The following is a 12,271-nucleotide window of genomic DNA, read 5'->3' as shown; positions in this document are numbered from 1 at the left end:
GGCCCACTGAAGTGCCTTGGAACGAGCAGCGTTATTCAATATGTTGATTAATTTCCACTGAAACAGGAAGACAGGGCAGGACATATCGAACAGCTCCTCTCCTTTTTAAAAATAGCCAATAGCGTTTTGTTTATATCACAGCATATTTACAATGTATTAAAGGTGCAATATGTAATATTTTCTGTCCGCTAGAAGCCTATTCAAAACAAAGGCGAAGCCTGATGACGCCAAGTTTGAGAGCTGAATCTTGGGACATGTGGTCTTCACCTCAACAGCCGGTGGAAAAGAATTGGGATAGGACTCGGGGAGAAATCATGTTCATGGATGTGATTATTAACGTTACTGTAGTATGAAGCAGAGCAGGAGCGAGTGTTGTGGAACTGAACGAGGAGCTGGAGCGATTGATCAACACAACGACTTTTATTATGACACGCCGGCGCCGCTGCCGCTTTTCCGGTCATGAGTATGAGGTAACGCAGCTCTGTTTATCATATTAGATACATTTGAGAGTGTTGAAAATGATGTTATAACGTTACTCTGTGCGTTTGCTCGGCGGCTGCTGTGAGACACTGTTACACACTGCAGTAAGATAGATCCATTTTACAGTATCATATTAAATGCTGGATGATTGTGTTGATAAATGGCATGCAATTAATTTTAAAACATATTGTATGGTGGAGAAAATGCTGTATTACTGTTACTAAAAGCTGCATCTGATTATGCTATGTTAGCTACTTCACAAAATAGTGTTTTTCTCTGAGGCATGGTAAAGCATGAGACTCGCAAAAAAAAAAAAATAGATTTAAACAATAAGACTAAACGTGTTGAGCTATATAACAACAATTAGTTTTCTGTCTATAAATATATCAAAACAGTTGTTCTCTCGTCTATTAAAACATGTAAATATTAAAGCGTCTTTGGTGTTTCCATGGTTACTACTAAATAAAACCGGAAACCAAGGGTAATGCGGGTATGACGCAATCGACAGGCGACTCCTCACACGTCCCGGAGCCTTGCTTAAAATTGCAATTTTCTCACGATTTACAAATAGTTGGAAACATTTGGGATATTTTAAGTACTCAAGTGAACAAAATATATTACACTGTCGTAGTGGTTTTTGGATATTTTACTGCAAAATTCTTACATATTGCACCTTTAATCATTCCCTGTCCCCTATATAGTGATAAAAGTGATTTTAGCTGCAGCTTCAGCGTCTATTTGGGGGCGGAAAAGAAGATGTAGGCTAGTAAGAGCTGTGCATGTAAACCTTAGTCCCCCGAAATCAAGAGGTGCTCTAGCGACTGATGCTAAAGACTGCGGTATTTAGCCTCCTTGTTAGAGAGCCCGAACTCCCATGCCGGCAGACCCGGGTTCAAGTCCCACTTAGAGCGGGCAGTTCTAACAGTAACACAGTGTCTAAACCAGACGCGACTTTTATCGTGTTGCACCGCGCCGCAACAGCTAAAAGCTGTCTATACTGAACGCGACAAGACGACTGTTGGAAAGCACTTGGACTACAGGGAATCCGTTTACTGTCTGTCACGGAGGGCAAAGAGACAAGAAGGTAAGATCCAAATGCAGCTTTAATAGGGCAATCCAAAAAAGCAATCCATTCAGGCAAGAGTCAAAATCCACAGAACAGTCCACACAAAACAAGAAAAACAAACAGTGACGCCAGTGACCATAAATGAAACCTCAATGACAAAAGCAGAAACCAACTCGGTATAAATAGACAGACACTAATAACATAAATTTTTGACACGTTGCGCCACTCACGTCCAGTGTAGACACGGTGTATGGCTAACATATTCATACGAAAAGCCAAAAAACTTCCATTTTGATGACATGAGGATTACTTTACAGGGTTCCCATGCTTTTTCAGCAATCATATCCCAGGACATTTTCAATTTTGCTATTGCAGGAATAAAGGACAAGGATGACATTCTAAAGTAATATATTGCTCTCTAAGTCTTTAAAACGTGTACAGTTTATTGCCACGACTTAACTATAAAATTAGTTTTTTTTATATGAGCTCTTAATCATACATTATGACTGTGGAAGCTTGTTTCCGCCAAAGAATTAAAAAAAAGTTAATTGCGTCTTTTTATGTTGCAATTCTGACTTTTTGTCTTACAACTGCGAGTTGCAGAATCACAATTCTGACTTTGTATTTCGCAATTCTGACTTCATATCATACAATTCCTACTTAACACGATTGTTAGTTTATATCATGCAATTCTGACTTTATATTTCACAATTCTGACTATTTAATTCACATTTCTGAGTTTATATCTCACAATTCTGACTTTATATTTCACAATTCTGACTATTTAATTCACAATTCTGACTTTATATCTCACAATTCTGACTTTATATTTCACAATTCTGACTATATAATTCACAATTCCGACTTTATATTTCACAATTCTGACTATATAATTCACAATTCCGACTTTATATTTCACAATTCTGACTATTTAATTCACAATTCTGACTTTATATTTCACAATTCTGACTTTATATTTCACAATTCTGACTATATAATTCACAATTCCGACTTTATATTTCACAATTCTGACTATATAATTCACAATTCTGACTTTATATCACATAATTCCTACTTTATAACACAATTGTGAGTTTATATCATGCAATTCTGACTTTATATTTCACAATTCTGACTATATAATTCACAATTCTGACTTTATATCTCACAATTCTGACTTCATATTTCACAATTCTAACTTTATATTCCACAATGCTGGCTATATTTCACAATTCTGACTTTATATTTCACAATTCTGACTTTATAATTCACAATTCTGACTTTATATTTCACAATTCTGACTTTATATTTCACAATTCTGACTTTATATTTCACAATTCTGACTTTATATTTCACAATTCTAACTTTATATTCCACAATGCTGGCTATATTTCACAATTCTGACTTTATATTTCACAATTCTGACTTTATATTTCACAATTCTGACTTTATATTTCACAATTCTGACTTCATATTTCACAATTCTGACTTCATATTTCACAATTCTGACTTCATATTTCACAATTCTGACTTCATATTTCACAATTCTGACTTTATATTTCACAATTCTGACTTTATATTACACAATTCTGGCTATATTTCACAATTCTGACTTTATAATTCACAATTCTGACTTCATATTTCACAATTCTGACTTCATATTTCACAATTCTGACTTTATATTACACAATTCTGGCTATATTTCACAATTCTGACTTTATAATTCACAATTCTGACTTTATATCTCACAATTCTGACTTTATATTCCACAATGCTGGCTATATTTCACAATGCTGACTTTATATCTCACACTTCTGACTTTATATTTCACAATTCTGACTTTATATTTCACAATTCTGACTTTATATTTCACAATTCTGACTTTATATTTCACAATTCTGACTTTATATTTCACAATTCTGACTTTATATTTCACAATTCTGACTTCATATTTCACAATTCTGACTTTATATTTCACAATTCTGACTTTATAATTCCACAATGCTGGCTATATTTCACAATTCTGACTTTATATCTCACAATTCTGACTTTATATTTCACAATTCTGACTTTATATTTCACAATTCTGACTTTATATTTCACAATTATGACTTTATATTTCACAATTCTGACTTTATATTTCACAATGCTGGCTATATTTCACAATGCTGACTTTATATCTCACACTTCTGACTTTATATTTCACAATTCTGACTTTATATTTCACAATTCTGACTTTATATTTCACAATTCTGACTTTATATTTCACAATTCTGACTTTATATTTCACAATTCTGACTTTATATTTCACAATTATGACTTTATATTTCACAATTCTGACTTCATATTTCACAATTCTGACTTTATATTTCACAATTCTGACTTTATATTACATAATTCTGACTATATTTCATAATTCTGACTTTATAATTCCACAATGCTGGCTATATTTCACAATTCTGACTTTATATCTCACAATTCTGACTTTATATTTCACAATTCTGACTTCATATTTCACAATTCTGGCTATATTTCACAATTCTGACTTTATATTACACAATTCTGGCTATATTTCACAATTCTGACTTTATATCATGCAATTCTGACTTCATATTTCATAATTCTGACTTTATATTTCACAATTCTGACTTTATATTTCACAATTCTGACTTTATATTTCACAATTCTGACTTTATATTTCACAATTCTGACTTTATATCTCACAATTCTGACTTTATATCTCACAATTCTGACTTTATATTCCACAATTCTGACTTTATATTCCACAATGCTGGCTATATTTCACAATTCTGACTTTCTATTTCACAATTCTGACTTTATATTTCACAATTCTGACTTTATATTTCACAATTCTGACTTTATATTTCACAATTCTGACTTTATATTCCACAATTCTGACTTTATATTTCACAATTCTGACTTTATATTCCACAATGCTGGCTATATTTCACAATTCTGACTTTATATTTCACAATTCTGACTTTATATTTCACAATTCTGACTTTATATTTCACAATTCTGACTTTATATTTCACAATTCTGACTTTATATTTCACAATTCTGACTTTATATTTCACAATTCTGACTTCATATTTCACAATTCTGACTTTATATTTCACAATTCTGACTTTATATTTCACAATTCTGACTTTATATTTCACAATTCTGACTTTATATTTCACAATTCTGACTTTATATTTCACAATTCTGACTTTATATTTCACAATTCTGACTTTATATTTCACAATTCTGACTTTATATTTCACAATTCTGACTTTATATTTCACAATTCTGACTTTATATTTCACAATTCTGACTTTATATTTCACAATTCTGACTTTATATTTCACAATTCTGACTTTATATTTCACAATTCTGACTTTATATTTCACAATTCTGACTTTATATTTCACAATTCTGACTTTATATTTCACAATTCTGACTTTATATTTCACAATTCTGACTTTATATTTCACAATTCTGACTTTATATTCCACAATGCTGGCTATATTTCACAATTCTGACTTTATAATTCACAATTCTGACTTTATATCTCACAATTCTGACTTTATAATTCACAATTCTGACTTTATATCTCACAATTCTGACTTTATAATTCCACAATGCTGGCTATATCTCACAATTCTGACTTTATATTTCACAATTCTGACTTTATATTTCACAATTCTGACTTTATATTTCACAATTCTGACTTTATATTTCACAATTCTGACTTTATATTTCACAATTCTGACTTTATATTTCACAATTCTGACTTTATATTTCACAATTCTGACTTTATATTTCACAATTCTGACTTTATATTTCACAATTCTGACTTTATATTTCACAATTCTGACTTTATATTTCACAATTCTGACTTTATATTTCACAATTCTGACTTTATATTTCACAATTCTGACTTTATATTTCACAATTCTGACTTTATATTTCACAATTCTGACTTTATATTTCACAATTCTGACTTTATATTTCACAATTCTGACTTTATATTTCACAATTCTGACTTTATAATTCCACAATGCTGGCTATATTTCACAATTCTGACTTTATATCTCACAATTCTGACTTTATATTTCACAATTCTGACTTCATATTTCACAATTCTGACTTCATATTTCACAATTCTGACTTTATATCATGCAATTCTGACTTTATATTTCACAATTCTGACTTCATATTTCACAATTCTGACTTCATATTACACAATTCTGGCTATATTTCACAATTCTGACTTTATATTTCACAATTCTGACTTTATATCATGCAATTCTGACTTCATATTTCACAATTCTGACTTTATATCACACAATTCCTACTTTATAACACAATTGTGAGTTTACATCATGCAATTTTGACTTTATATTTTGCAATTCTGGACAACAACAACAAGATTTTCCAGGACATTTTACATTTTCTCTAATTTTCCATGTGTTTTCCAGGACTGGAAAGTTTGTCATCAATTTTCCAGGTTTTCCAGGACAAGTGGGAACCCTGCTTTAAATATCGGGAAATATATCGGTAAAACTGATTATCGGTCAATGTCTAAAGTTGAATTGCAGGTACTGTAAGCTACATCAAACTACTCAGACGATGTCTTTCTGTTTCAAAACGTTGCATGAACTTGCGAGAGAGCCTACAGAGACACCAGCGACCGCTCTGAAGATGCTACTGGTGGACTCTCACAGCACAGGTGTCAAACACAAACAACCTGCAGCAAACGCTTCTGCATGACTGCCTCATATCACAGCTGAAACTCGCTCCTCATGTCAACAGTGGATTTCAGCTCCTTATTTGGGGTTACAAATATTTCCTAATGTACTATACGTGGAAATGAGGTTTCAAACTAAAACCTTTAACACTTTATGCGACAACTACCACAAATCTGTTCCAGTCCAGCTCAGTTTAAGCACGTTTTTCCGTCAGTGTCAAAGCAGCTTTGATGAAAAATTCAGTAGCTATTCGCTCTTATGTCAGAGAAAGCCGCGATCAATTATTCACAGACGGACTGTCGCACCGTGTTTAACGCGCGAGGGTTCGCGGCACGGACAGGTGACGCACGGGCCCAAACCGAGCTATAAAGACACGAAGCACCTTTGTTATCCATTCGGTGTCCTCTCGTGATTTTATTTGACTTTAGATACTGTTTAGACACGGGTGCGCGCATGAGAGGACAGCAGAAACTGAGATGCTCGTGATGAGATGCGAATGATAATTTAATGTCGATGAAAGAAACACGACAGAGGAATTGTTTTATTTTTCATTTTAACCGAATGCTACCGGTGATGTCATGAATGTAATGTGACAGAACGAACGGGGACGGGCGTTGGATGCGCGCGCGCGCGCGATCTATTACCTGATACTCTCCGGATTTGGGAAGAAAAGATGTTACAAATCAGTGAAAACGCGGGCGCGCGTCTTTTTTGGTGTAACGCCGTTCGTTACCTCATCCTGCTGATTCGGTCTCTGGCTTTGCTGCTCTTTGGTGGCCGTCATGGTTTGAATCCCCTTTCAGATGCCGCTGAGAGATGCCAAAAATACCCGAACTGGCGATTCTAACGCCGTTTCCAGGACTGCAGAATCGTGAACTCGAATCGCTCCTTTCGTCCGTGGAGGAGCGCGCGCGGCGTTTTTGGCATTCCACCGCAGCAGCGCGCGGACAGTCAAAGCGAAGCGTGATCGATCGTTGCGAATGATGGTGTTCCGATTCTGATCTCTGTCGAATTTAAACTGACGGATGCAAATCCGGCGGGCAAGAGCAGCGCGCGCACTGATGCTGCGCTCGAGGGGCGGGAGGATTCGCGTTGATGACGCGCGAGCCCGACACGCAGACGGCACCTTGAACAGCACGAGAGCTCAAGGATATCGCATTCTTCAAGGCAACTGCATTAATGCATTCTGTCTGAAACATCAATTCCAGCATCACCTGCAGTCAAATCCTGATGAACATCAATGACAACTTGTTTTCACGTTAATAAGGGTCAAGCAGAAGCGTGACCTCGAGACTTAAGAATTACATCCGACATATAATTATGTAACAGAGGATGCTCATCATTCATTTATTTGTGAATGCCATTTAATATAAATAAAACCATGCAACACTTCAATTGAAAAAGTGGTGACATCTTTGCAATTGAAAGGTTCTACATCCAAATATAGCAATTCCTGACAAAAATAAATAAAAAAATCAGTAAGTGTCAATGCATTTGCCACACTCTAAAAAATGCTGGGTTAAAAAAACCCAAGCTGGGTAACATATGGACAAACCCAGCAGGTTGGGTTAAAGGGCACCTATTATGCCCTCTTTCACATGATGTAATATAAGTCTCTGGTCTGGTCAAGTTTCAGCTTAAAATACCCCACAAATTTGCCCCTATTTGGGGGTGAGCAAAAACATGCCTTTTACTATATTAATATATTGCTGGCTAAAAAAATAAATCCAAAATTGGTTGAAAAAAAAATGGCTGGGTAAAAACAACCCAATCCCTGGTTTTGTCCATATTTAACCCAGCAGTTTTTAAATCTGAATACATCATTCAAGTGAACAGCTAGTTAACGATCGCTCTTTTAAAGCAATGAAATGTTTGCATCCATTACAGTTTAACAGATGTAAAGTAAATTTTAAATGTTTTTTCTTTTGTGAATTTTCCATAGTATGGTTGGCATTTCTGTGGCAGGTCAGAACAGACCAAGTAAAGGATTAGTTCACTTCAGAATTAAAATTTCCTGATAATTTACTCAACCTCATGTCATCCAAGACGTTTATGTGTTTCTTTCTTCAGTCGAAAAGAAATGAAGGTTTTTGAGGAAAACATTCCAGGATTTTTCTCCATATAATGGACTTCACTGCGGTTCAACGGGTTGAAGGTCCAAATGTCAGTTTCAGTGCAGCTTCAAAGAGCTCTACATGATTCCAGACGAGGAATAAGAGTCTAATCTAGAGGAACCCCAGTGAAGTCCACTATATGGAGAAAAATCCTGGAATGTTTTCCTCAAAAACCTTCATTTCTTTTAGACTGAAGAAAGGAAGACATGAACATCTTAGATGACATGGAGGTGAGTAAATTATCAGGAAATTTTAATTCTGAAGTGAACTAATCCTTTAATACGAGCCTGGCGACAGCAGTATTTGAGGATTAACATGCTGGAGCACAAGCAGAATTACAACAGGAGCAGAAAGTGCTACAAAATGTTCATTATTTAAAAAACTGCAAATTGACTTTGATAAATGGAAACAACAGTTGCGATTGCATCATTGATTAAATATGACTAAAAACTCACAAATCGATGGCTTTAATGAAGGATTAAAGGCATCTGTGACATGCATTACACAGTTGTTGAAACAAACTGAATCAACATTGAACAATTGAAGTTTGAATCATTGATAATTTTTATTTTCCTGTTTATCACTGTGAAGCTGCTTTGAAACAATCTGTATTGTATATAAAGCGCTTTAGAAATAATTTGATTGACATGCTGTTGGTTCCCAAAGAACAGAACTCAGATTCATTCCTCAGTTTGTTGAGATGAACAAATAAGCAGAAGAAATATTTACACACAGTGGATGTCTGGGGGTGGATCTGATTGTTGCAGGGTTTAAAGCAATGTAATGTATAGTGTAATACTGAAGTGTTAGATTTATACTCTCAATGCAGTATGAAAGTTGTTTATTTGCAGTTGTTTTTCAAGTCCTCTACAGTTATGCTGTTAGCTTTATTCAACACAAATCCACTTTACGTTCTTGTTATACAAGCTGATTCTCTGTGGAGGCTGCTGATCATTGTATTTAAAGAAGATGTATTATGCACTTTTTCAAAGTCTTGAAGTTGTTTTTGTGCTGTACTAGAGCAGGTTTTCATGCTTCATTATTTTCATTATATTCTCCATTGTTGCAGCTCCTCTCTTCCCAGTCTGTCAGTAATGACAAAGAATATACACTAACAAGAAGTGAAACTCAATAGAACGTTCCATTGTAACACCGGTGCCCAGCAGCAGCTCTGCGTTTCCGCCATTTTGGGGTGAAAGCGAGACGTCAGTCCACTAGTTTCTATGGTAATATCAGCTGCTTCGTTAAAACAAAACATACATTAAAGCTGAAATCCAACCTGAATGATGACAACTCAGAATAAAATACTATCACTAGTGATCATCAAATCCTTTTTACAGTTTATTTTACACACTTTGTGTTTAAGTCTTCCACTTTTTTCACAAAACCTTTTTCTCTCTAGAAACCCAGTCAGTTTGGGTTAAAATTCTTTTAAGTTCAAGTATTAGCATTATAAACACTGACTTAATACCAACATATGAAATTAAATTAAAGACATGCATCAGAAAAATTGGGAATGTTGGACATTAAGCTTGATTTTGTAGTGTTGTCTAATGTCCGTTAAAGCAAAAATGTCCAAAAGTGGGAATTATGTGATAACGGACACAGCAATGCATCATGTATTATAAGATCATTATGTCTGTAGTGTGATCCATTAAAACATACAATATAGCCTATTTCAATTCAGACCTAGATATTATTACTATTACTCCCAGAGGTGTAATACCTGAAAACCAGACTTGAGTAAAAGTACTGATACCTTACATCCAAAATGACTCCACTACAAGTTACAAGTAACCAATTCCAATACGACTTGAGTAAAAGTCTTGAAGTATCTGATTTTAACAGTACTTAAGTATTTTACTCATGCTGAATGTAGGCTCAGAGATGCACTAGTCCTGAGAGACATGCCAGTGAAAATAAGAAACAATTGATTTGTGAGATGAGAAATCAAGTTTATTTTCTAAAATCAAAATAAAACTGAAACACCTCAATGCTGCAATAAATCAAGGTCGACACAACAACCTTTTAAACGTCTACAAACTCTCAATTCTCAGTTAGTGCACAGAAAGGTCATAGGTAAACCAATATCCTTCAAAACAGTGTGTAATGTTAGCTTTAGCCATGGAGCACCATCAAACTCATTCAGAATCAAATGTAAACATCCAAATAAATACTATACTCACATGATTAGACATGCTACATGACGAACACTTTGTAAAGATCCATTTTGAGGGTTAAATTAGCTGTGTGAACTTTGTTTATGCTGGTTAAGGCAAGCGCGAGCTCCGGGGGAGGGGGAGCATGAGATTTAAAGGGGCCGCAGCCTGAATCGGTGCATATTTAATGATGCCCCAAAATAGGCAGTTAAGAAAATGAATTAAAAAAAAATCTATGGAGTATTTTGAGCTGAAAATTCACAGACACATTCAGGGGACACCTTAGACTTATATTACATATTTTAAAAAGACGTTCTACGGCACCTTTAAGTAAAATTAAATAGTCAAAGTCTACTGTATGTGCTGGTTTGAGCCTCATCACCGGCTGCAGTCATTTCCTCATCTAATAAATCAAACACCTGCGATCAGAAACTACCTGTTAATGCACTCACATTCACATAAAGTAGCCCTGTTGACAAGTTTTGGGTGAGTAAAGGCAAAATGCACAATATATAATACCTTCAATGCCCTTAGATGGCGATATCGCTTCTTTATATCAGAAACAAACTGCTGCAAAAAAAGTTAGGTGTCATGAAAAATGTAATGTGTGATTGCATTACTCATCACAAATGTAGTGGAGTAAAAAGTACATTTACTTGATCAAAAATGTAGTCAAGTAGAGAGTAAAATATCTTTGATACTCAAAGTAGCCAAAAAGATACTTAAGTACAGTAACTTATTACATTTACTCAAATAATTTACACCTCTGATTACTCCGCTAAGCCTGAAATATTGTTCACTGCAAACATGATGATCTTAAATTTATTAATTATTAATTTACTATTAATAAATGTGTAAAGTTGCTGTGATGACCAGAGCCGTGAGGGAATGGCGCGATAATGAGCGTCACCTGCGAAGCGTGCCGGCCTTGAGTCTCTCACGGAGGAGCTCCGGAGGCATAAAAGGAGGAGCGAGAGAGGACCAGGCCTGGACTTTATTTTATGTTTTATTATGTTTGTGTGGACGCGGACGTCTGCCGGCATTACTTTCGTGTTTTTCTTTGTTTATTTTGGTATTAAAGTTTTGTTGAATGTTCGCTGGTTCCTGCCTCCTTCTTCCCACAACTACTAACAGTGTTACAGTTGCATACAATGGAAATACTCAATAAAGTAGGCTAACTACGTTACCTCAGATGGATGAATGGTTGGATTCCACAACTGGTAAAATAAAACATATATAAGACAATACAACATTTACTGTAGGATCCATACAATTTACTGGTGACTTAATTTAAAAAAACTGTTCTATTGCGCTTCTGATTTGGCAGTGAAATTCACCAATTTTGGGTGCGTAAGATGTGAAGGATTCAATGGTCCAGTTAGCATTTTCACCCCATAATGGCGGCCGCGCTACCGGAGTACATCTAGTGGCTGTTACCCAAAAAGTATCAAAGTGTCGCCTCTTGGGCTCTAAGCTCTTTGGTAACGCTCCGTTTAGTTCCTGTCTCTATGAAGCCCCTCCTTCTGAAAAGCACAATGTGCTCTGATTGGTCGGCTGGAGCAGTGTGTTGTGATTGGTGTTTGGGAAATGTCCCGCCCCTTACCATAACCACCAGTTTCAACACACTACTAACTAACTCAACCAGGCCCCGCCCCTTTATTCTGCGTATGAATTATTTCAATGAGGAATATTGTGACG

General features: G+C 35.2%; 1 protein-coding gene across 4 annotated transcripts in view; it reads right to left on the bottom strand.

The window, feature by feature from the left end:
* LOC137035591 (inactive dipeptidyl peptidase 10-like) overlaps positions 1 to 12,271 on the bottom strand; it is a 106,899-nt gene that overhangs the window by 77,661 nt on the left and 16,967 nt on the right. Inside the window, exon 1 of one of the 4 annotated variants that reach the window (XM_067409032.1) lies at positions 7,034 to 7,328. The exons of the other annotated variants lie outside the window; for them this stretch is intronic. Within the exon in view, the coding sequence (XP_067265133.1) occupies positions 7,034 to 7,084 (51 nt within the window). The 5' untranslated portion in view covers positions 7,085 to 7,328. Of the gene's footprint in view, positions 1 to 7,033; positions 7,329 to 12,271 lie in introns of those variants that run through there. 4 annotated transcript variants of the gene reach the window in all.

Source organism: Chanodichthys erythropterus, chromosome 14 (genome assembly GCF_024489055.1).
Source record: "Chanodichthys erythropterus isolate Z2021 chromosome 14, ASM2448905v1, whole genome shotgun sequence".
Taxonomy (NCBI): Eukaryota; Metazoa; Chordata; class Actinopteri; order Cypriniformes; family Xenocyprididae; genus Chanodichthys; species Chanodichthys erythropterus.
Note: the sequence above shows the minus strand (reverse complement) of the source record. Positions and strands in the feature narration are given on the sequence as shown.